Source organism: Protopterus annectens, chromosome 8.part0 (assembly GCF_019279795.1).
Source record: "Protopterus annectens isolate FY-2018-M chromosome 8.part0, PAN1.0, whole genome shotgun sequence".
NCBI classification, from domain to species: domain Eukaryota; kingdom Metazoa; phylum Chordata; order Ceratodontiformes; family Protopteridae; genus Protopterus; species Protopterus annectens.
In genome coordinates, this window is record NC_056741.1 from 1,865,905,518 (window position 1) to 1,865,929,340 (window position 23,823).

At 37.3% G+C, this 23,823-nt stretch overlaps 1 protein-coding gene across 1 annotated transcript in view; it reads left to right on the plus strand.

The window, feature by feature from the left end:
- Positions 1-23,823, plus strand: part of LOC122809688 (von Willebrand factor A domain-containing protein 5A-like) — a gene marked incomplete in the record, with an annotated part of 1,061,360 nt that overhangs the window by 53,387 nt on the left and 984,150 nt on the right. The window contains 1 exon segment of the mRNA XM_044081364.1: positions 12,995-13,167. Coding sequence (XP_043937299.1) covers positions 12,995-13,167 — 173 coding nt within the window.

Consider the following 23,823-nt stretch of genomic DNA (forward strand, 5'->3'; position numbering starts at 1 on the left):
ACCATGTATAATTGCATGTCAGGTAGCCTTAAGTGCTTTGATCTACAATTTGAGTGACCCTTTGTTTCAGTGTTACTGCCTGATGGCGCTGTATGTGCAGCTTGTGTGACACTGAGGGAGGGGTTTGTCAGCCCATCCTATGTTTTGGAGGCTTTTCTGTTTTACAGAGAGATTTCTTGAATATGTCAGTGAAGGAAGTTTTTTTTTGAAGAGTAGTATACTGGTTTGTAGTGAGTGTCAGTACTGACAACCTAATGGCTGCTGTCTGTATTTTGTATGAGCAGAGAGCCTCCAATTTAGTCAGTGGAATTCAAAATAATTGCTTATGAGTCTATATAAGGACAAAATAGTATAGATGTAGAAACATTATGTGGCCCAGAACTGATTAATAATGTAGTAGAAGCAATGTTGTCCAGAAAATTAAAAACTAATTAGATACCTCACAAGTGAAAATCCCACAGTCTACATACTGACTGGCACTACACAATATAGGTCACATGACCTAATGACATCACAAGTATGCATGGACATGCTGTACAACAAGGACTCTAACAAGAGCTGCACAGCAAAGTCCCTACTAATTTATAGTCACAAATGGGAAAAAATGGTTGCATTGGACAGCCATAAATGGAGAAGAGCAAGGAGAGGAATATAAAAAAAGGATAAGATGAAGGAAAGATCAATATGGAGTTGAAAGAAAATATTTATTTGGGGAAAGAGATACTTAATTTCCTTTTTCCAGGAAAGATACAGCAGGAAAGTAGCAAGGGGGAGATGTGGGGAGGAAAGAAGGTACAGGGATGGTAGCAGAAGCAGACAAAAACACACACAAGACAGAAAAAGAAAAAGAATCTAGATGCTGACACAAATGGGAAGGGGTTCATAGAGAAGAAACTGACAGATGGAAGATGATTGGTGATGGGGAGGATTGGGCCACACATTGGACCAGGTAGTAAAACACAAGGAAAAGGAATACCATGATGGGGAATAAGGTAGGGTGACAGCTGACTGTCGCACTGCCCAGTTCCACTTCTATTTAAAAGTGAGTCATCTCCACAGCCATCTTCATGGCTGGTCCCACAATTGGAGGACCTCTGGCTAGGACTGGGCAGGGGTGAGGCTCAGCCAGTCCCATGAGGATGGGCCCCATGTGATCAGTGCAGTTGTCCAGTGGTTCAGCAGCTCAATGACAAGGCCTTCAAATTTCTGCCATTTGACATATAGTGGCTCACTGGTGGCATCCCCTGTTGGGGAACTTGCATCCCCCACCAGAGATAGAGCACTAGAGATCACCAGAGAACCAACCAGCTTGCTTACATCTGGCTGAACTATGCCACCCTGTATTGAGGCTTTCCTTTAGACAACTGGAGATCCAGGAGGTGATGGCAGGCACAGCTTATGAGGTGGCCACTGTCAAACCATATCCACAACCATGGCAGTCACTGCATAAAATAACATAAATAGAAAGAAACCAAAATGACAAATAATGCATGAAAAAGGTCAACAATAAAGAGGGAGATACAAAAGAAGAAATAGTTTTCACTAATGTGTATCACACTGCATGGTTTAGCAGTTCAGTTATGTATTAAACAGCTAAAATATGCAATACACTTGCCAGACCAAAAGCTACTACATAAGGCAGTGTGCCTAACCTATTCCCCAATGTGTATGTCATGTCCACAGCACATGCATTGCAAAAAGTAACTGCAGGGGCCAAGGAAGATGGTTAAAGAAACTCTTAGTGATGCAAATTGCATCCATTGGAACTACAGTCAGGTGCCCAATATGATATCATGGACCATAACTTAGGGGCACAGCCTCAGAACAGAAAAAAATATGCTACAAACATAGACCGCAGGAACTGGGTGGTGGTAATGTAACCACAAACATCTGTCTGTCAGATACATGACCATGGTATGTCTGGTATAACTGGCAGTAGCAGGGGGGAGTTTGAATGGACAGAGAAAGAATGGTGCTGGACTGGCATACTTGTATGCTCTATATGAATGGCAAAGGTATGGTTATGGACATGGCAATGTAAGGTGGCAAACAATTCCATGTACCATAGAGATTCATACCAAGCATTGGAACACTCAGCATCAGGCCAGTCATCATTACCATACCACTGGTGGCATTTCACAGAATTAGGGTGGGTGAGTGGTTGAATAGTTCAGGCTGAATGTATGTGCATTAGTAGACATATAATAGTAGTAAGCCATGTTTTAACTAAGTAGCAATACTGCAAGAACAGGCAATACTACAGGTTGTAAAATATATGCAGCTGTAACATCAGTGGTATATACATATCCCTGCACCTGGACATATATCCAACATGACTCTAATGGATCAGTGTATTCTCTTCAATCATAAGGTAATAAAAATCATAAAAAAGAAAAAAAAGATGTATATGACTTGCATGCCCTGCATATGGCTGACCATTTAAGCCTAAGTAATCACAAGTAACCATCTGTCAGGAATGTATACTGTAGAACACTGAGGGATGTTGTTAACCTCCTGTTCCCATTGGCTAAGAAGGTCATGATGCCTCCCTTTCATGTCATTATACTTATGTCTACACTGCTCACCACTGCATGTGATGCTGCAATATCACTCACTGTCCTGACAAGGCAGTGCCAGGCTTCCACTTTCTATGAAGACCATCATAAGAGTTCACCAGTAAGTTATTCTGATGGTCTCTATGCAGGAAGTAGAGAAAGATATTAGTTTCCTTCCTGATCTATAGGGCACCCTTTCCACAGTCAGCATCCTCAGAGTCCCTCTCCTGAAGAGAATTTTAACAAAATCACATCAATGTGTATTCCAAGTATTACAATATGTACATTGACAGGCATAAGGCAGTGTGGCAGTGCATGATAATATTAATAGCCATGCAGAGATGAATGACATGCAGGGATGGTGTTTTGTGTGTGAAAGACCTACTAACATACACGCATGTACCTCATTCACCCCACATCACTGTTCACAGTTACACTATAGCACTCCTTGTGGTCATCATACTGATTAATGTAGCTGCAACTTTGCAGGGCTCACTACCGGGAGGCATATGGAACATCTGTCCATGCATGCATACTGTGCTTCGCAGTCATTTATGCATCATGTCCATGGTCAGGCATCAGCCTCACTTCAATTTTAGTATAGTATCCATTGATTTAATTTGCAATTTAAGAGACATTTACCCTTAATCATCTCATTTGGTATAACAGAAATGTTGTGAGCTACACAACTGCATGCTGTAAGGACGAACAGTCAAAGACCCTCATACCTTAGTATCCACAGGAATCAGTATATCATTCTCCAACCAGATTCCATTGAGGACATCACATGTGTACCAGCTGCTGTAATTTGTCTCTGTCCATATGATAGTGGTCAGTTATATTCCTGTTGTGGAGATGACAGGTTTTTAAGAGTGACTGGCCTCTCCTGTGACACAGAGGGCAGTGGTGTGCTCTGTCACTGGCACTGGTTGCAGGAATGGTAACTAACATATGTTCAGAGGTTCATAGATTCATAGGTATTTACTAGGCTAACGACCACAAGAGCCTTTTTAAGCCTACCCATGAATCCCAAATCTCTGATGAGTTCTGATACCCTTAATAAGTGTAAGCCTGGGCCTGGGAGATAAACCATTTACAGGTTACCTGTTTGCATCAGAGACATAGGTGCCAAACCAGGGATGAATTTTCGGCTTGCAATCCAGTTGGATCAGCTAAGACAGTTGTAGCTCAGTCTCACTCTCTCCTTATCAAGAAATCTTGGTTATCAAATTCACTTGTGGCTATGAATGATCGTGCAATTTTTATACATTTCTGAATCACTACACCATATCATTTATCCTCATTTGCTTTCACAGTGTGTTCTACTAGCATAATGTTGGTCAGGGGCAGCTCGTGGCATCGGACTGCCGGGCTGCAGCCCCCTCAGCTAAAAAGTAAAGTGTGAGAAAAAATGTAAAAAAAAAAAACCAAAAAACTTTTTTTTTGTTTAAAACAAACTTCGAGTCCACGACTCAGAAGTACGCGCATGCGCACTTTAACCGCCTCGGGCTGCGGCGGTTTTAAACAGCTTTTTTTTTTTGTTTTCATTGCAGCCCAGAGGAGTAATGAAGGCATCATTGTGATGCCCAGAAGTCTATGCGGTTCCAAACTACATAGAATTGGAAGGGGCTCGGACTGCGACGTCCGCAGGCACGTCATGACGTGCTTGCTGGGCTAAATGCTGCTGATTGGTTGTCGCTCCCTTCCCGGGCTTTATGTGCTGGGAAAAGAGTGAGAATCAATCAGTCAGTTGTGGGCTTGCGGAATGTGGATTGATTTGTTACTGTGATTAAGCAAGGAGTCCGATTTTATTAATAATTTAATTTGGTATTGGATTTTTTAATTTTTTTTATTTGGGTGGTAATATCTGTGCTGTGCAGCCTGTGCTAGCCTAGCCTGAAGGAAGAACAGAAGAAGAAAGAAGAAGAAAGAAAAGAAGTTAGAAGAAGAACAGAGTGAAGGTGATGCAGAAGTAAAGTAAGTATTGTAGCTCTCATGATTCACTTTTCCAACTGTTTGATTGATTGGTCCATTGCAAACTGTACCTTCAGCTGTTTGTTGCCCTCCTGTCCCTATATCCCACGTAAAATTTTTCAGAGATGTTCAGTACAGTTATGTCTTCTTCCATGTGTATAGAAGAAGACTTGGGTGATTAATGTTCACATTTATAGACATGGACATTTTTTTTTGTATATGCACATTACTGCCTTGTGTACTGGAAGTGAAACAGTTTAGTATGACTGGCAATGTTTTCATGTAGCTCATGTCAGATGTAGGTGATCGAGGAATACAAATGCTAAGGCGATTAGATAGATGTATTAACAGATATGAAAATTGTTTTGGTTATATAGTTAGAGTGGATGACTTGACATTTGTTACACTGATGTGTTGGGATTATTGATATAATGTTGAAGGATTTATGTCAGTACCAAAAAAGCAAATTACATATATTTTGAATCTAGTAATTATTTTATAACTGATAAGTATAATTTGTTTGTAAATAATTTTACATGTCATCTTTAGAATTTAAAATGTCTATATTATTTTGAAGTTTGAAAATAAAAAAATGTTAAAATAGCTTTGTCTCTATATTTTTGGATGTAACATATTTTGTATTGTGTGATTCTACTGAGATTTTATTTAAATTAAATCAAAGAAACTGAAAATTGGAGTCTCACCCCCTCCTAACTGAAGTAACTGGTTCACTGTCACCCAAGACCCAACTGTTCCTGCTTCACTATTGTGTAGCACTAAGACCTACTACTATTCTGTTATCTTTCTGAGTTTATAAGAGCAATATTTAAAAATTGTCCTTATTTTGGGCCTTTGTCCCACTTCTATGTATGGCTTTGTCCAGATTTCTTGCTCTCAGGTTGAGAGGTATGATTGTCAGAGCCATCACCATCAGCCAGAGACATTTCAAATTGTGACATACTTGTTGCACCCCACTCCCCCATGTAGTGCCTCTGGATGTGTCCAAGCAAGGGAAGGAGCAGTTATGCAGTGTAAATGTGCAGAGTATCCCTCCATCCAAGGTAGACACAACTACGACAGTGACTTTTCATCTGTCCTTGATTTTGCAGAATGTTCTGGTTTTCTGTCATATTTTTATACTGTTGATTTATGTTTCTTATTATTCAGAAAATGCATGCTGTCGCAGTGCTCTGTTGCTCTGTGTTTAAGTAGCAATGCTTTAATGACCATCAGGTAAGCTTGTCTGAGATTGTAAGATGCAAGTAACCTTTAATAAACATACTGTTAAATAATTACCGACACTGAAAGCCTTTTTCTTGTTGCCATGTGGAGACTATTTACATAACTAGATAATGTACAAGCCTTAGGTATTGAAATGCATATGACAGCATTTGTAATAAAGGACAGGATTACAGTATTTTCGGAAGCTCATTACATTTGTTGGAGATTTGCAGTCATCTTTGCAGGCTTTACCCGTAAACTAAAAGAATGCCAATCATGTGTGGTCCATAACCTGTGCAGTAATCCTTTAAGCAATTTATCTTGAGCTTGTTTCTTGTTTGCTGTTCATTTTTTACTTTGATCATATTTTCCCCATGAAATAAGTAGATAGTTGTCAGGCAGCAGATCTTTTTTGGATAAGAAATATTTTTACACGTGGGGGTATCACAGAGATTGCTACTTTCAGCATGTTACTTGGTACTTTTATAAAGCTGAATATAAATTATAATTAGAACTGTAGTGCAACGAGAAGCTTGTTTTTTTATACTTGATTTTGACTGGTATTCCAGTAATGTATTTAAGAAGTAATTTATTTTTTCATGCCTCACAAACTTTTTGTTTCCATCTAGATATTAAGTATGCTGTCATGTAGCCAGTGCATTGAAATATTTTTATTCTTCTACACTTCATTTTGTCTTGATTGGACTCTCATAACGACGGTTTGGCACCCAGGGCAGTATATTTAGTTTTTGTGGTTTGCTACTACAGGTGTGTGTGTGTGTGTGTGTGTGTGTGTGTGTGTGTGTGTGTGTGTGTGTGTGTGTGTGTGTGGTAGGGCATACCTCAGGCTTGAACTCTGTACTTTGTATGCAGGTGTTAAAGACCTGAATTCCCTACCCACCACCATTTATTAAAAAAAAATTGCAGATTTTTGCCTCATATTTGATCTGATCTGTTCCTCATAATATCTGTGGTTTGCAAATGTTGCAATGCTTGATATTGATGGTGCAGTGGTAGCATTGTTGCCTCACAGCTGCCGGTTCTCAGGTTTGATTCTTGGCTGGGGTGCCTTCTTTGTGGGGTCTGTATCTTCTCCCTGTGTTTGTGTGGGTTTGCTTTTGTGTTCTCCCATGTTACAAAGACATGTCTGCATTATTTCCTACTGGGCCTCTGCTGAAATTTTTTTTTGTTCCAAGTCAGACTGTCCTGATTAACAAATGTTAAATAAAATTGACAGGCATCTGAATTTCAGACTTCAGGTTTCTAAATATTTAATTCCTTGCATATTTGATGGTGCAGTGGTAGTATTGCTGCCTCACAGCTATAGGTTTTCTGGTTTGATTCTTGGCTGGGGTGCCTTCTGTGTGGAGTTTGCATCTCCTCTCTGTGTTTGTGTGGATTTGCTCTGGTACCCTGTCATTTTACAAAGACATGTCTACAGTATTTTTCCCTGGGTCTCTGCTGAAAATTGTTTTTGTTCTGTCAGCAGTAAAACTGACAGGCATTTGAATTTCAGACTTCATGTTCTTCAGAAAATACATAGTAACACAACTGTAACACAATCTTTTATTCTAGCAATTTTCTAAGTTTATAAGATGAATATTTGAAATGTGTTCCTATTTTTGGGACTGTATTCCCCCATTATTGGCTTTGTCCAGGTTTTTTGTGCTAAGGTTGACAGCTATGGTAAGAACTGAATTCACTGAATATGTTTGAGGGCTGTATTCCCTCATTACTGGGTTTGTCCAGGTGTTTTGTACTAAGAGGTTGACAGCTATGGTGAGAACTGAATTCACTAAATGATAGCCATTTAAGTTTCAGTCTTCCTCTCTTTTACAAAGCAGCTGATTTGGCATAGTGGTATGTTGCTCTGACTGTTTTGCACAGGGACCTTGGCAGTAAAATGTGTGGTGGTAACACAGCATTTCTCTTTCACAAAGCAGCTGATTTGGTGTAGTGGTATGTTGCTCTGACTGTTTTGCACAGGGACCTTGGCAGTAAAATGTGTGGTGGTAACACAGCATTTTATTCTAGCAACTTTCCAAGATTATACAAGCAATGTTTAATGTGTCCCTGGTTTTTGGGCTTTTAACCCCCCCCCAAATACATTTTGGCTTTTTGCAGTTTTCTTGTGCTGAGAAGTTGAGATGCAGTTGAGTATTGAGTAGATTTTACAAGAAGCTGAGAGCTGCAGGGGAACAGAAGTTTAGTGTTGCTTAAGTAAAGTCAGTTTTCCTTGTTAATAGCACAATAGGTTGTGCACTTGCTTTTGATGCAGAAGGCTGTGGGTTCTACTCCCACAAGGGGTGGATGCTGCCGTACTGAGAATGTTCTCCTTGGTGAAGATACTAACTATGAGTCTGTTATCAGTTTGCCATCCATTTCCTCTTGCAATATTATTTGGTTATCATTTTTTTAATGTAATATAAGCAATTTATTCCTGAGGGGCAACAGACGCTTTATTTTTCAATGAAACCATGAAATATAAAGGTGTTTGCTAGCAGCAACCTCTTCATTAGTTACAGATTTCTTTAATGTGGAATTATTTAGATGACTTTTACTTCTTCAGAGATTGTGCATATAATAATAATAATGGACTGTAGAATTGTGCATATTTACTGATAATGGACTGTAGAATTGTGCATATTTACTGATAATGGTGGACTGTAGAATTGTGCATATGTACTGATAATGGTGGACTGTGGAAGTCTGAGTAAACTTTTGTGATAAATGTTCTGAACTGGGCAGTTTTGCCATTATGGGTGCATGTGTTTTGTTTCATTGCTTACTGGAAAAATTAAAATGCCCTCTAACAACTGTACTGTATTGTACAAGGAATATAATTTAGTACAATGAGGAAGGTGTATCAAAGAGCACATGTATGTTTCATATGTAAGGGGCCTATGATTTGAAAACAGCCCAAAATTAATCTTTATCTGCCACTGGCAAAATGTATTTTCTTTGAATGTGGGTTTCAATGTTGTTTCAATGAATGTGAGTTTCAAGGGCAGAGAAGTTTTAATGCTAAGTTTTCATTGTGAGACTACATTGCATTGTTTAGCAGATGACTTAGTGTTTGTGCTGTAAAATACAAAATAAAACTTTCAAATGAAGTCCAACTCATCACAGAAGTAAAGCAGTAAGCACATTAGTGTTTATGGTAAATGGAGTGAAATAGCCAAGTAATGGTTCATTGGAATGGCTGCAGAGGCTCCATTCAACCATGATTTTGTCAGGGGGGAAGGGCATTAAACTCAGACAGGCCCAGCTGAACTAAACCTCCCAACTGTCCAGATTTTCAAAGAATAAATAGATTTGTGCTTCTTATTTTTGGTTTGTTCTTCGTAAAATTTGTAGTTTTCTGGCAAATAGGTTCATAGGTTCATAAATCATTTAGGAATTAAGTCACTAAATGATACACTGAGTTTCAGACTTCATAACCTTCAGAAAAATACATGCTAAAGTAAGAACTGTTATTCTATCAACTGTCTCAATTTATACAAGAGCAATTTTTAGTACTGTTTATATGTTCCCCCAATATATTTGGCCTTGTTCAGATTTACTGCATTAACAGGTTGAGAGGTACATGCAAATAAATTGCTTTATAGAATTAGGCATAGCCAACCTCTCAACTGTCCCCGATTTTGGCTCAAAATGTTGCTCTTCCCCCTAATAATCCCTCCGCAAAATAGCAATTTTGGAAGAAAACATGGAGGGTTTACAATTAAGAAATAACTGTAATAATCAAAGTTATAGATTACATGAAATGCATGTAGATTATTTTATTTTGTCAGCTGCTCAAGTTAGCAGTACTAATATTAAAGTGTCCCTTCTTTGACAGGTTCCCAGCTGTATTGTGTGGTTATTTTATATTTTTGCATCACATTTTTGGTCCATTTTTCATAAAACTGTGTTTTTTGGCAAATTAGTGACAAATCACTAAAAACTGAAGTTAGAAAATAATGACAGACATTTGAGTTTCAGATTTTATATCCTTCAGAAAATTCATACTAATGCAAGACCTATTCTATTATCTTTCTAAGTTTATTAGAGCAATATTTAAAAGTTGTCCTTATTTTTGGGCCTTTGTCCCACTTCTGTGTATGGCTTTGTCCAGATTTCTTGCACTGAGGTTGAGAGGTATGACAAATGTGTCAGGGCCATCACAGTCAGCCAGAGACATTTGAAATTGTGACATACTTGTTGCACCCCACTCCCCCATTTAGTGACTCTGGATGTGTCCAAGCAAGGCAAGGAGTAGTTATGCAGTGTAAATGTGCAGTGTGTCCCCCCATCTAAGGTAGGCAGAAGTACTACAGTGGCTTTTCATCTGTCCTTGATTTTGCAGAACGGTCTGGTTTCTGTCATATTTTTGTACTGTTGATTTATGCTTATTACTCAGATTTATGCTTATTTCTCAGAAAGTTCCTGTTGCTCTGTGTTTAAGTAGCAATGCTTTAATGACCATAAGGTAAGCTTGTCTGAGATCATGAGATGCAAGTAAGCTTTAATAAGTATACTGTTAAAGAATTGCCAACATTGAAAGTCTTTCTGTTGTTGCCATGCAGAGAATACTTGACTAGATAATGTATAAGCCTTGGGTATTAAAGGACAGGATTCCATTATTTTAAAAAGCTTATTACACTTGTTGGAGACTTCCAGTCATCTCTACAGACTTTACCCGTAAACTAAACTGAATGCCAATCATGTGTGGTCCATAACCTGTACAGTAATCATTTAAGCAATGTATCTTGAGCTTGTTTCTTGTTTGCTTTTCATTTTTTACTTTGATCATGTTTTCCCCATGAAACAAGTAGATAGTTGTCAGGCAGCAGGTCTTTTTTGGATAAGAAACATTTTTACAAGTGGGGGCATCACAGAGATTTCTACTTTCAGCATGTTACTTGGTACTTTAATAAAGCTGAATATAAATTATAATTAGAACTGCAGTGCAAGGAGAAGTGGTTTGAGTTGAGTGCTTCTGGTTTTTCTTACACTTGATTTTGACTGACATTCCAGTAATGTATTTAAAAAGTAATTTATTTTTTCATGCCTCACAACCTTTTGTTTCCATCTAGATATTAAGTAAGCTGTCATGCAGCCAATGCATTGAAATATTTTTATTCTTCTACGCTTATTTTTGTCTTGATTGGACTCTCATAATGATGGTTTGCCACCCAGGGCAGAGTATTTAATTAAAGTTAGTTTTTGTGGTTTTGAGCATAGCTCCTCCCCTTTCCAGTTGGTCACACCCCTTCCCCTTGCCCCCACCCATTCAGCTGTCTCCTGCAGCCCCCCTTTGATTTGAAGTCACCAGCTGCCACTGCTGTACAGCCCATTCTGTCTGACATTGTGTGTGTGTGTGTGTGTGTGTGTGTGTGTGTGTGTGTGTGTGTGTGTGTGTGTGTGTGTGTGTATGTGTGTGTGCATTTACCTACCAGCAAGGTAACCCTGTGGGGAATCATCTGACAGAAACTGTTATAGTACAGGCATATGCAAAATGTGTGAATCATGTGAACTCCCTGGAGGGAACATTAAAACTTGACAATTAAAGCATGTTATAGTGGGAGCATTCTGTGGCACCCAGGACATCAGGAAAATGTACAGTCTCATAAAATGCGTGCGTGGTGTTGGTTGGATATGCCACTCCACAAGTTGTGGGATTACATCAAGGAATTGGGCATATATCTTCAAGGTGGAAGTTTGCAATAATCTAATATGTCCCCCAGAGGTCACTGGGAAGTCTCTGTAGCTAGAATATTGTTGCACATACCTTTTTGTTTACAGGAAAGGGCATACAATGCATTCCCTTCAATTCCAGTCATGGATAACGCAGTTTGACTAGGTTCCATCATATATCCCTATCTATTGCAAAACAGTCAGTTATCTGCTGGTTTGTCAGATGCTGGTATGCGAATCACTGCCTGTAGCTTCCTGCTTGGCATGGGTGGCAGCACTAACTCCAGTGACAGCTACCGCCACATGCAGTTGTGTTACTGCTGCTACTATTCTAATATGGTCCCCATCATGCTCTCTGTAAATAAAGGCGTTAAAAAATATGGTAGCATTGGTGCACAGCACTGCCATTTTATGTATCTATAAACTGGTCCACCATTTTAGCCTTCTGCATTTGCATATTTCTTATTGTTCATCTGCAAGGATTTTCTCATTAACATGCCATTATGTATTCATTTGCATGTTTTGCATATCACACATTTTTTACCATTACACTTATATGCTATCAGTGTCTTTGAATCATCTACACCCTACATGTTTCCCCTTCCCCCACTATCTGTCCATTGTATTACCCCTCTGTGAACACCAACCTAGCAATTCTAAAGAAATAATTCATATGATGAGTTTAATATTAACAAGTAGTCTATACTAAGCTTTACCTCATGTGCACTGCTGCTTTATATATGTTAACAAAGCAACAAATATAATAGGCATTATTTCTGAAACTGCACTGAAATGTGTGTTTTTATCTATTTATCTGTTTACTGGCATTTGTTTACCAGGAATGTCCAACTGGATAGGTGCCCATTTTCAGCACAGGCCAAGGGAGAAAAGCTCTAAAATATTAAAAAACATTTTAACAATAATTTTACAGTCTTTAAAATAATACAAAAAACAAATACAGTTTTTGATATGAACTGTTAAGTGACATACAATGAAAACTGACAGAAAAGTTAAAATGCTCAGATTATGACACAAGGAGTTAAGTTGTTTAACTGTGGCACAACCTGTACAGTTGTGGAACCTGTTATTGCACTTCCTTTGTCAGTTATGTGCAAAGTTCCTTACAGACAAAATAACTCGTAGTTGGCTCCAGTTTCAAGTTAACTCCCAGGAAAACTGTACCATGAACAGCATCCATTAGTCACTAAAAACAGGTGAAATGCATTTCAGTTGTTCCTAATGCAACCAGTATACATTGTACAAGTGAGCTGTACAAGTGAGCATCTAAGGTTAACTGTTTCTTTTAGCCATGGAGTGGAACTCTGGAGTTCAGGTAAGTTCTGACTCACTTTTCTTTATCTAGAAATAATTTCTGCTATAGGACACTATACTATACCTTAAAAAAAAAGGTTTCCGACCCATAATGCATCTCAGCTTATAAGTACCTGTTACAAAATGTGACTGGCTTAACTTAGTCTGCCTTTTTTTTTCAGAATATTTAGGCAGAACTGATACCACAAACATACCATGGACAGATCCCTTTAACATAATGTTCTTCATTTCAGATTGCCCAAGCAAAAGTGTTATTGGAAACATACCTAGAGACAATGCAGATGACTTAACCTATATGCTACACCTGAGTCTCAAAGTGGAAGGGGCACAGGAAATCCAGTCTATAAAATCTAACTGTGAGCTAACAGACATTGTCTACAATGCCAACATGAAGACCTCAGCACAGGTATGCATTCTAATGAGCACCGTACTTATTCATTTTTAAAGGTTATGCATTTGAGGTCTGAAATTGTCCTTCATTATTTTTGTTTGCAGGCTGTGACAGTGACATAAAACTACTGTCAATTTCAAAGAGAAGTAAACTGCAATATTTTGAAAAAAAATCCCTTTAGTTTTGCAAAAAACATTAAAACAGCAAAGAGAAGGAAAAAACTCCCTGGACAGATAATTTAATATCGGAAGGTTGAATGGAACAGTCACACGTCCTTACAATTTAGAGCAGGTTAAGAGTTACTTAACCAGACCTTACATTAATGATATTAACATTGTTTGGAATCTTCCTGAATGGATTCTCATGATTCTGAGTGCAAGTCATAAAATGAATTTACTATTAGCCCTTATGTAGACTAGGGTAACAAATATTAGCATCTTAAATGCTTGGCAGTGAAGGAGTTATTTGCCATGCAGTGGGACCCTGTTGCACTGTAATTTGGAAGTGATCATTTTTGTTATCTGTAATCTAGCAGTGTTGGAAGCAAATCTGTTTGCATTTTGCCTCAAGCCTGTAGATTGTCAGCTGGTTTGTTTGTATCTTTCGGCTTTTCCCGGTTAGGGGTCGCCACAGCGGAACTCCGGTCTGCTAATGATTGATAGTGGATGTTTACATACCGGGTTACCAGCCCTGACGCACAACCTTCAATGAAGGCACGCCCCATTCACGTATGCCTCCACACAAAAGACGCTCTAGCTGAGACTCGAACGGGACGTCTTGCTATGAGGCGACAATGCTACCGCAGCACCACCACCGCGGTATATGTAGATTGTCAGCTGGTATGAAATGAAAAGTTTAACACTCCTTGTGTCCTACTCATTTGCTGTTGTTTGAGATTGATATTTTAATTAGGAATTTCTGTCAAACCACTTGCTAGAGATAATTTCAAAGATCTGGGTTTGTAGTTTGTAATGTTGCTGTCTGGACCATCTCTTTTGAAGAAAAAAAACATAATTTAACATTAGCATCAGAAATTTACTGACACTAGATATAAAATAAAACATAACATAACATAATATGACGTAACATTGCAGCATATCATAGAACACCACATCGTAATATGACATAATGTAATGTAAAGCAGCATAGCATAACATAACATACATTAATTTTAAGTAAACAATAGGCAAATTTTAATTTGGTTAAAATGTAGGTTTGAGAGTTGTACAGCTATCTTGCAATGTGTAAGGCTTATGTGTACAAACATTCTCACACCACATACCAGAAAGACACCTCCAGTGGAAACTAAGTAGGAAGGTCCAGTTGCAAATCACCAGGTTATATACGAATGACATGTTTAGGTAGAGACACACACCAAAATAATTTGCTGAGTGTGATTCATAATCCACAAAACTGCAGAATAAAATATAGAATCTGAGCCTTGAATTATCTCAGTGACAGCCGAATTCAACATAAACAAAATCTGAAAAAAATGTACCTGAAGTGTTAAAATGATGGTTTGAACAGAGTAAAACACCTGTGCCATATCATTTCACAGTGACATCTAGATTATTATTAAATGAAAAAAAAAAAAAGCCCCTGTGTACAACCGGGAAGTAACATGATGCATAAGGTAAGTGAAGAGAAACATTTTCAATTTGCCTATTCCCTACTGTAGTCCGATCTCAGAGTTGGTATATATAGTTGGGGGGATTTGGGGGAGGTTCAGCCTCCCACTTTGGTTGGTTGTGTGTGCAATGTTGGCCGGCTTTGGTAATTTGGTGTTTTATTTTTCGATTTTGCCATTTTCAATACTTGTGAAATTTGTTGTTTTATTTTCACTGTTGTGCGGTTTGGGTTTTTTTCAGCTTTTTAGCATTCCTTAGTTGAATATACACCCATATATTTAACTACATATATATATATATATATATATATATATATATATATATATATATATATATGTCTAGGACTCTTGCACGAACGCACTTTTTACCGAATCACGAATGGGCAGGCATACTTACGCGAAAATGCTTTTCACCAAAGCAGCATTGTCACATAAGTATGCCAGTTGTACTATGGTGCAGATAAGGGAAAATTCCCTTTTCCCCAGTGTAGTGCGATCTTGGAGTGAGAATATTAAAATGGGGTGGGGTGTGTGGGTGCAGAGGGGCTTGCAAGATAGGAAGTATCGTAGGTCAACTTCCATGTTTTGTCTTTAAGAATAAACAATCTCTGAAGAGACTGTAATGCTATGGCAAGAAACAGAAGGTAGGAGGGCAAATACAGAGGGGGAACAATGCCATGTGGTGGATGTAATTTTTGTCAGTGTATAGATAGCAGTAATACCACTATACCACTTATATCTCTCTTCACAGCCACTTAAGGCCACTACATTTGACATTCTCTTATTGCAACTAGGAACAATTGAATTGGCCTTCTTTCTGACTTATCTTTACTCACTACCCTTGTACTAATTCTTCCAGTTCTGTTATAATCTGGCCTGTCCTCTTGTTCCTGTTTATTACTTTGCTTTGGTATCTACCCACCTTTCTAAATCCTCTCTTTATTTTCTTCTTCTTGCACTAAAAAAAAAATGGAATGGAACACCTGTTATTGTCTTACAAGTATCCTGTAATTGTAGTTTACTGCTCTGTTTTTATGCATGTCTTTATATCCTGTGATTGTAGTTTACTGCTCTGTTTTTGTGGATGTCTTTTTATGGAGCTTTTCTCCCTGGGCCTCTACTGAAAATGGACATGTATCCAATTAGACTAGCCCGGTCAACAAATGTAAAATAAATAAATAAATAAATAAATAAATAAATAAATACATACATTCATGTATCCTGTGACTAATCAGGTGTTTGACTTTAGGGTCAATGCCAACTGCTCTACTGCCAGTGTTGTTTATTGAGCTTGCTGCCAAGCATGTACATGTTTTTATATAGGTAAGACCAACAGATTGTTAAAGGATAGAGTTAGAGAACATCTAAAAGCCACTAGGAATAAAGATTTAAGGAATGAGCTAGCAAGATATGTACAGGAAGAGGGAGATGTACACAAATTTAAATTTAGAGTGCTTGAGAACATTGCCCCCAGACAATGTTTGGGAGACATCAAAAACTTTACAGAACAGTGGGAGACAAAAAAGGCTCATGATTTATTTAAATAATTTAAATCATTGATCATGTGATTGAGATTATTTGAAGTACTGGCTATTTAAGACAGCTGTTTTTAATCATTTTTGTTGGTCTGAACAAGTGCTAAAGTGGGCATGAAAACGCTCACCTTTTTATTTTTATTTTATTTTTAATTAAAGCTGCTTTTTCAGCCAGTAAACAACCCAAAGCACTGAGTAGAGGAAGAGTCAAGCACCGGGCAGCTGAGATAATAAACCAAGTTTATTGTAGGTCACAAAATCCACAAGACATGAAACGCAAAACAGTCATACAGCGTTTTTCATCAATTACAACCTACTTCATCAGACAAGAACCAGTATAAATCCACGAGGGAAGCTGATGCAGAAAGAGACTCACACAAGGTTCCAATAGGGAAATACAGTGCACTGGAAACACAATGCTAAACTAAGAACCAGTATAAATCCACGAGGGAAGCTGATGCAGAAAGAGACTCACACAAGGTTCCAATAGGGAAATACAGCGTACTGGAAACACATTGTGTTTCCAGTACGCTATATTTCCCTATTGGAACCTTGTGTGAGTCTCTTTCTGCATCAGCTTCCCTCGTGGATTTATACTGGTTCTTGTCTGATGAAGTCGGTTGTAATTGACGAAAAACGCTGTATGACTGTTTTGCGTTTCACGTCTTGTGGATTTTGTGACCTACAATAAACTTGGTTTATTATCTCAGCTGCCCGGTGCTTGACTCTTCCTCTACTCAGTGCTTTGGGTTGTTTACTGGCTGTTTTTTGCACTGATCTTCCACTTTTTTGCTTAAAGCTGCTTTTTCATTACTTGCTGCTGTCGTGGTTGGTTCTGTGGATTATACCTTTTGGAATTTTTTTTTTGTTATCTCACAGACCTTTTCCACCATGTATTACCTGTTTGCTGTTGTTGGTTATCTTATGAATATAAACAACCCCCCACACACACACAGATGCACACACAAAAACACGTATGTGCAAAGTACTACTAGTGTGTATGAGTATATATGTTTATATCCAAAAGAAAACTTTTGTAAAACCTACCCTGTGTATAGTCACTAGTAACTACAGTTCACACATTTGTTTCTTAACTCACCCCCCAGCAGCACCTATCTATTAACTTGTAATCAGTACTAATCCCTATAATAAAGTAAGCATCTTCCTAATTAAATACAATCCCTTATAATCTGTGCTGTTTGGCAGACAGCAAACCCTGCCATGCTGTACACACTGCTACTGTTGAACAGGTTGTATGTATCTGAGTAAGTACCCAGTAAGCAATGCAAAGGCAAAGAACACCTAATCCATGGATCCTGATAATGTACCAGGTCGCCTAATTATCAGTACTATCTGAACACCTCATTAATCTAAGCCTCTCTACTTGTTACATTGCAATGCTGTTATACAAGGGTGGCCCAAACACAGACCTTGGTAACTATAGACCCATTACTCTTGTCTTATATGCAAAGCTGAGGAATGTATTAACTCGCAGTGCAGTAGTGCAGTGGTTAGCATTGTTGCCTTACAGCAAGAGGTTCTTCAGCTCAATTCTCAGATGGGGTACTTTCTGTGTGGAGTCTACATGTCCTCCCTGCATTCACATGGGTTTCCTCCAGGTGCTCTGGCTTCATCCCACATTCCAAAGACATGCATCTGGAGCATTTCTCCCCAGCCCTCCACTAAAAATGGGCTCTGTCCCAGTTGGACTTTCCTGGTAAATGAATGTTAAGTAAATAGAAACTTGCATCTCATTAATCTGGATATTGAAATATCTTAACCCTGAGCCTTCAATAAGTTGGCTTTGTCAAGGGAAGGTCCTGCTTCTTTAACTTCATTATTTCTTGAAAATGTCAGCAAAGCATTGAATAATGGTTATACAGTATACAGAGCCCATCTGCATCTGACCAAGGCTTTGGACACTGTTTCATGTGCAGGCATCCCTGACAGACTGATAAATCTGAATATAAATCCTTATACTGTGTTGTGGATAGCTAACTGGTTGTCTAACAGAACCCATGTGGTTAGAGTAGCAGGAGCCACTTTTAAAAGCAAACATTACCAGTGGTGTACCACAGGACTCACTTGGCATATACTTCTCAGGCATGCAGGCCAACAATCCTGGCATATGGCTATCTAAATTGGCAGATGAGTGCAAATTGAGTGTTTTTTTTTTTCATTTTCCAGGACTCATAGTTTATTCTGCATGGGTTAGATTGTGTTAACAGCTGGTGCAAGGACAATGGCATCAAATTAAATGTGAAAGAAAATAGTTTAGTTCAGTTTGGTAAGTAAAACATTTTCACATGCCACATAGGTAACACACCCTTCCAAACAGACACTGTTGTAATTGATGTAAACATACTTGTTAATAATGCCTTATTTTTTATCATTATGTCTTTGCAGTAATTCAGAATGGTTTCTGCAAGGCCCAGCTATTTTCAAAACATCTCTTCTGAAATCCCCTTTACTTATACCTCATCAGATCTCATCAGACCAGTTATAAAATATTTTTGCATTTTGGCATGTATTTTTCTAAACATATCATTCAACTTGATAAACCTCAGAGATTCATAACTAAAAAGATCAGTGATAGTGTGGCAGTACTGTCTCTGTACTCAGTCTTTCATAAACTCCTCCCTGGGGATCTGAATCTTGACTTTCAAGCAACAAAAGATCCCATACTATTTGACTTCCTATATCAAAATATACTATAAAGTAAACAGTTCCTCAAATATCTGGTTAAAGGAACTAAACCTTCAACAGCAGATAAATGAGATGTGTTGACATGACAGACAGGTATAACAACATATCTCTCACCTCAGTAACAAACTTCCAGTACATGTCAAGCAGAGTAGCATCCTTAGATCATTCAAGGCAAAACTAGAAAATCACATGGGCTGTCTCACATTCTCCCCCGATTTATCATACATTGTCCTTCTTCAGGCTAGAGGGAACTTTTGGATACAGGTTACTTGCTAGGCTGGTAATGAAATGCAGACTGCCAGTCTAGTAGTTACATCTGACTTATGAGCATATTTTATTTTTTATTTATTTTTACATTTGTTTGCTGTGAAAGTTCAACTTGGAACAAGCCAATTTTCAGTGGAGGCCTGGAGAGAAATGCTTCAGACACGTCTTTGTAATATATAACATATGACATACTCAGTACACTCACTATTTTCCACATTTTTCCATGCTACCAAAATATATTTTTTTCAGCCACTATACCTGATGTATCACATGAAAACCACACTGTCATCTGTTTGTTATTTATTAATTTGTGGGACAAATGAAAACAGTCTGCCTAGATATTATTTTCTCTTATTAGTGCTGATATGACTGTGCTCTTATGTTCTAACATCTTTCCTTTATTTTCTCTTTGTTTCCTTTCTTCATTCTAGCTCTGTATTTTTTTCTGTTTTATAACCCATCTCACTCTTGTTGTATACGATACCTTTTGTGTTTGTCACCAGATTTACAATGCTAACAAATCTCTCATTGTTTTCATAATTACCACATCTCCTTCTCTAATAATTACTCCACCTTCTCTACTATGACATATGCATTCCTGTTTACTGTAATTCTTGCATTTAATATCCTTGTATAAGTCCTTCCTTTTCATAGTATGACTTAACATTCTACTTTGACTCATAAAAAAACTAAGTTCTATAAAATGCAGGTCACTTGTACAAATAAGTCAAACAGAAAATAAAATCATCAGCTAGGTGAAAACATCTTCATAGCAGTATCAGTGATGCAACATGTAGTGTACGTACTTTTGGTACCAAAGGCTGTGGGTTCTATTCCTACAACAGGCAGGTGGATTGTTGACAATACTGTACAGCATAGGAGGTGTTGTACTCCTGGCTCTTGTCCTTTAGATGACGTAAAAATGAGTTCCCATCTGCATGAGTTGCTGGAGGTTCAGATGGATATAAGAGTCTACAGCACCTATCAAAAAGAGTAGGAGAACCTTATTCAATTCAAGCCATAATAATTTATACATAAAAAGATAACTCTACATGTAACAGCAAAAAAAGAGCAAAAAATACAGATAAAAAAAATCAACCAAGAAGGTATGTCAAACAGAATTCCCCCACCCTTTTTGCCAAAGTAATTTTCACAACTTATGCAGAATCAGCTGAAAGTCCCATAGTTTATTAAAATAGTTTAGCCACTTAGATCAATACAGACTGCCACTAAAACATCTGGATACCACAGGAGTTAGTTTAAAAAGGTTTATTAGAAAATAGGTTTAGCACTTTCATCCACAGTATATGGCCTGGACTTCTTCAGAACCTAATAAAATGTACTCACAGCCCTACATTTAAGCATCCAAGAATACCGTGTCATGCAGTAATTGTCTTAAAATCATATAGCCTATTTTCAGCAAGAACCTCACTAAATCTAATATATTAATCATAATCAAATGCTATGAAAACATGTGTACATGTATATTAAACTGAGCTTCATAACACAAATAAATACACTTTATATGTAAAAATCTATGTATACAAACAAAAATTCAATAAACAAATAACACAACCCCTTATTAATACCATGCAGGCCAAAACTATAGCATTCTTTTGCAACCAGTTAATACTGTGAATTACTCCCATCTCCAATAACTGTATTTCACATATTTTTTTTCATTTAATGCCATATACACCATCATGAAACCTGTTAGACAAGGAATGACATAATCTAGCCTACAACATTTTACAGAAAAGTTTATAATCAGTATTACTCAAGGTGTGTGGTCTCCTATTTGACAAAACTGCTTTATCTCTCTTGCTTATATATAAAACAAATGATACCCCTGCAAATAGCTGCAGTTACACTATTTGTAAATAATCATACATTTAAGAGATTCAGAATAAACTTTTCTCCTAGAAATATCTATAACCATATAAAACTCATACAGAATGCCGGCTGGCCAGGATAGGAGTTTCATGTTATCAGCTGTCTGCAGACGAGTTCCTTCATCTTGATTTTCCAATTTAAAACAGAAATTTCAGCATCATTTAAAGATGATACACAGAAGACTGGAGGTGTCACAACAAAAGGGGAATACATATTTTCCAAAAAAGATTTCACAATAAATAAAATATCCCATTGTGAAGTACATATCCTACCAGTATTATCTTTTAAAGAATGCATCAAAAAATTTATTGTTTAAATGAAAAGGAAAAATATCTTACTTGCTTCCACTAAGAGCATATCACTGTTTAAAAAGCAACATATTTATTTTATTTATAGCCAGAGTGCCTAACAATTGTTCATACAACATAGAAGTCTTATCTTTTAATAAACTATCTTCAAAATCACCTTTAAAGGACCTATGTTTCTCCTTTTGCTTACTTAAAATATGTTTTTTCAACCTTGCAATTCAAAAATGTATACTTTTTTAAAGCAATTCACCTAAATGTACAGGATGAGAATGTAGATAAGTGTTGATCCCATAAAAAATTCCCTTCATACAACTAAAGGTCATAATACAGTATCCAACCAGTCAGCTTTTTGTGACCTCTATATTACAGAATCTGAGTAGAAGGCAACGTAACAAAGAACAAAGCCGCAACAATTCTGTGATTTTACAGACACAGCTCGCTAGAAAAAAGCAAAAAAAAAAAAAATCAATCTCCGTAGTGAGAGCACCTCTTTTATATTTCTCACCAATAATATAGGATGCAGTAAATGAGCACAAAGTAAAACTTCTCTCATGATGTGAATTTCTCCACCAAGTTTCCCAGAATGTTTCTGTAAGTAACAATTAAAATTCCTTAAATCAAAACAAGAACATCAACAGACATGTACCATTTAAGCTTTTAAAAAACCTGCTCTCTCTTTCCCATTGCAGTAGGAACATGCACACAAATAAAACGAAAAAAAAAAAATAAAAAAACTGAAATCACAAACAGCAACCTTACCTGGCACGACTACTATTATAAGCCAATAAGCTGTACATATTTATACAACAAAGCAAAGTCATTACAAGTATCTGTATCAAAGGACCACAAATATGCCCATTCCAACAATTTTGAAATAGAAGGCCTTGTATAACAGTCAAGTGCTGAATATATATTAATCAGCAAGCATCTACCATTATAGTATTACAGAAATTCATAACTAACTACGGCTCTCATTGATAAAACTATTAACATTCAAGCAACAGGAGTGGATAGCAACCTTTCCCTTTTTAACTTGTATTTTTAATATTCTTCCTCACTTTTCTACTTTTCACATGTGTACAAATAGTGTTAGAAACAGTACCAACACCATCACTAAAATCAACTGCTATATCACCACTAACAATGGGATGCTTATAGTCTGTATCATCAGATTCTACAACATCAGCGGTCACGTTTGTAGGAATATGTGGATCCACAGTGGCATCATCAGTAATACCCACAGTCACTGTAGCAACTTCCCAACAGCATTATTTTCATCTGCTTCTATAGCCAAAGTCTTGAGGGCAATCATAGCAAAAATGCCCCATGCTTTTGCATTTTCTACAAAACAATTTTTTCACAACTTTGAATGGAATGGCCAAACTCAGCACATTGCTGACATTTGTGTTTATCACAATGATTAATTAATCAAATGATGCAAAGAAGTGTAGAAAAAAACAAGTCTTTGGCTGGCCCTTATATTGTACATAGGCTTTATACCCATTGACCATAATAACTCTAAGGATTTGTTTAACGACACCCCCTTTGTTTGTTATGTAAAGTAACCACAGCACCTCCCCTCCAGCCCACACATCTAGCCTCAAAGTGCTAACCAACATTATAAACCATAGCACAACATGAATGGAAATATAATTTTAAATCCATTTAATTAACAACAAAATGACAAATGACAATCCTTCCTGGCACAACTACAGTATAATTCAAAAACTGTAACAATACTTGTATAATATTTCAAAATTGGAAAAACAATAATATCTTAAAAGAAAGATTTAATCCCATAGAGTCATAGTCCAGACAAGGATAACATATTTTGCTTTAAATCATAATAATTAAGAAGATGTTTAGCCACAGCCGAAATTTCAGATATTAAGTCACAATAAGAATCTTTCCCTACATGAATGACTGCACTTATGTCAATTGATTTTAGATCCAAAGGTATGATAACATTATCCCAAACCTCACTGTGATTTATTACGGATTCCATTTTTGAAGAGGTTTGAATTACTGCCCACTTATTTACTTTAGAAACCTTTGGCAAAGAAACAAAGGAGATGCCTTTAATTATTAAAACATAGGATCTCTGAGTTCGTTGAGAGGAAGGATTATGAGTAATATCCACCTCAGGCACAACCCCAGCAGTAGATCCAACAGTGGAAGCAGTAGAAACATCTTCCAACAGCAAATATGGCTTAGTAGCATCTTGGACATCCAGATGATCCATAATCTGGTTCCACAACATGGAAATATATGTGGAGTATGGGTTACCGTTTTATTTTGAAGATGCATGAGATGGTGATTTCTATAGAACTTAAAA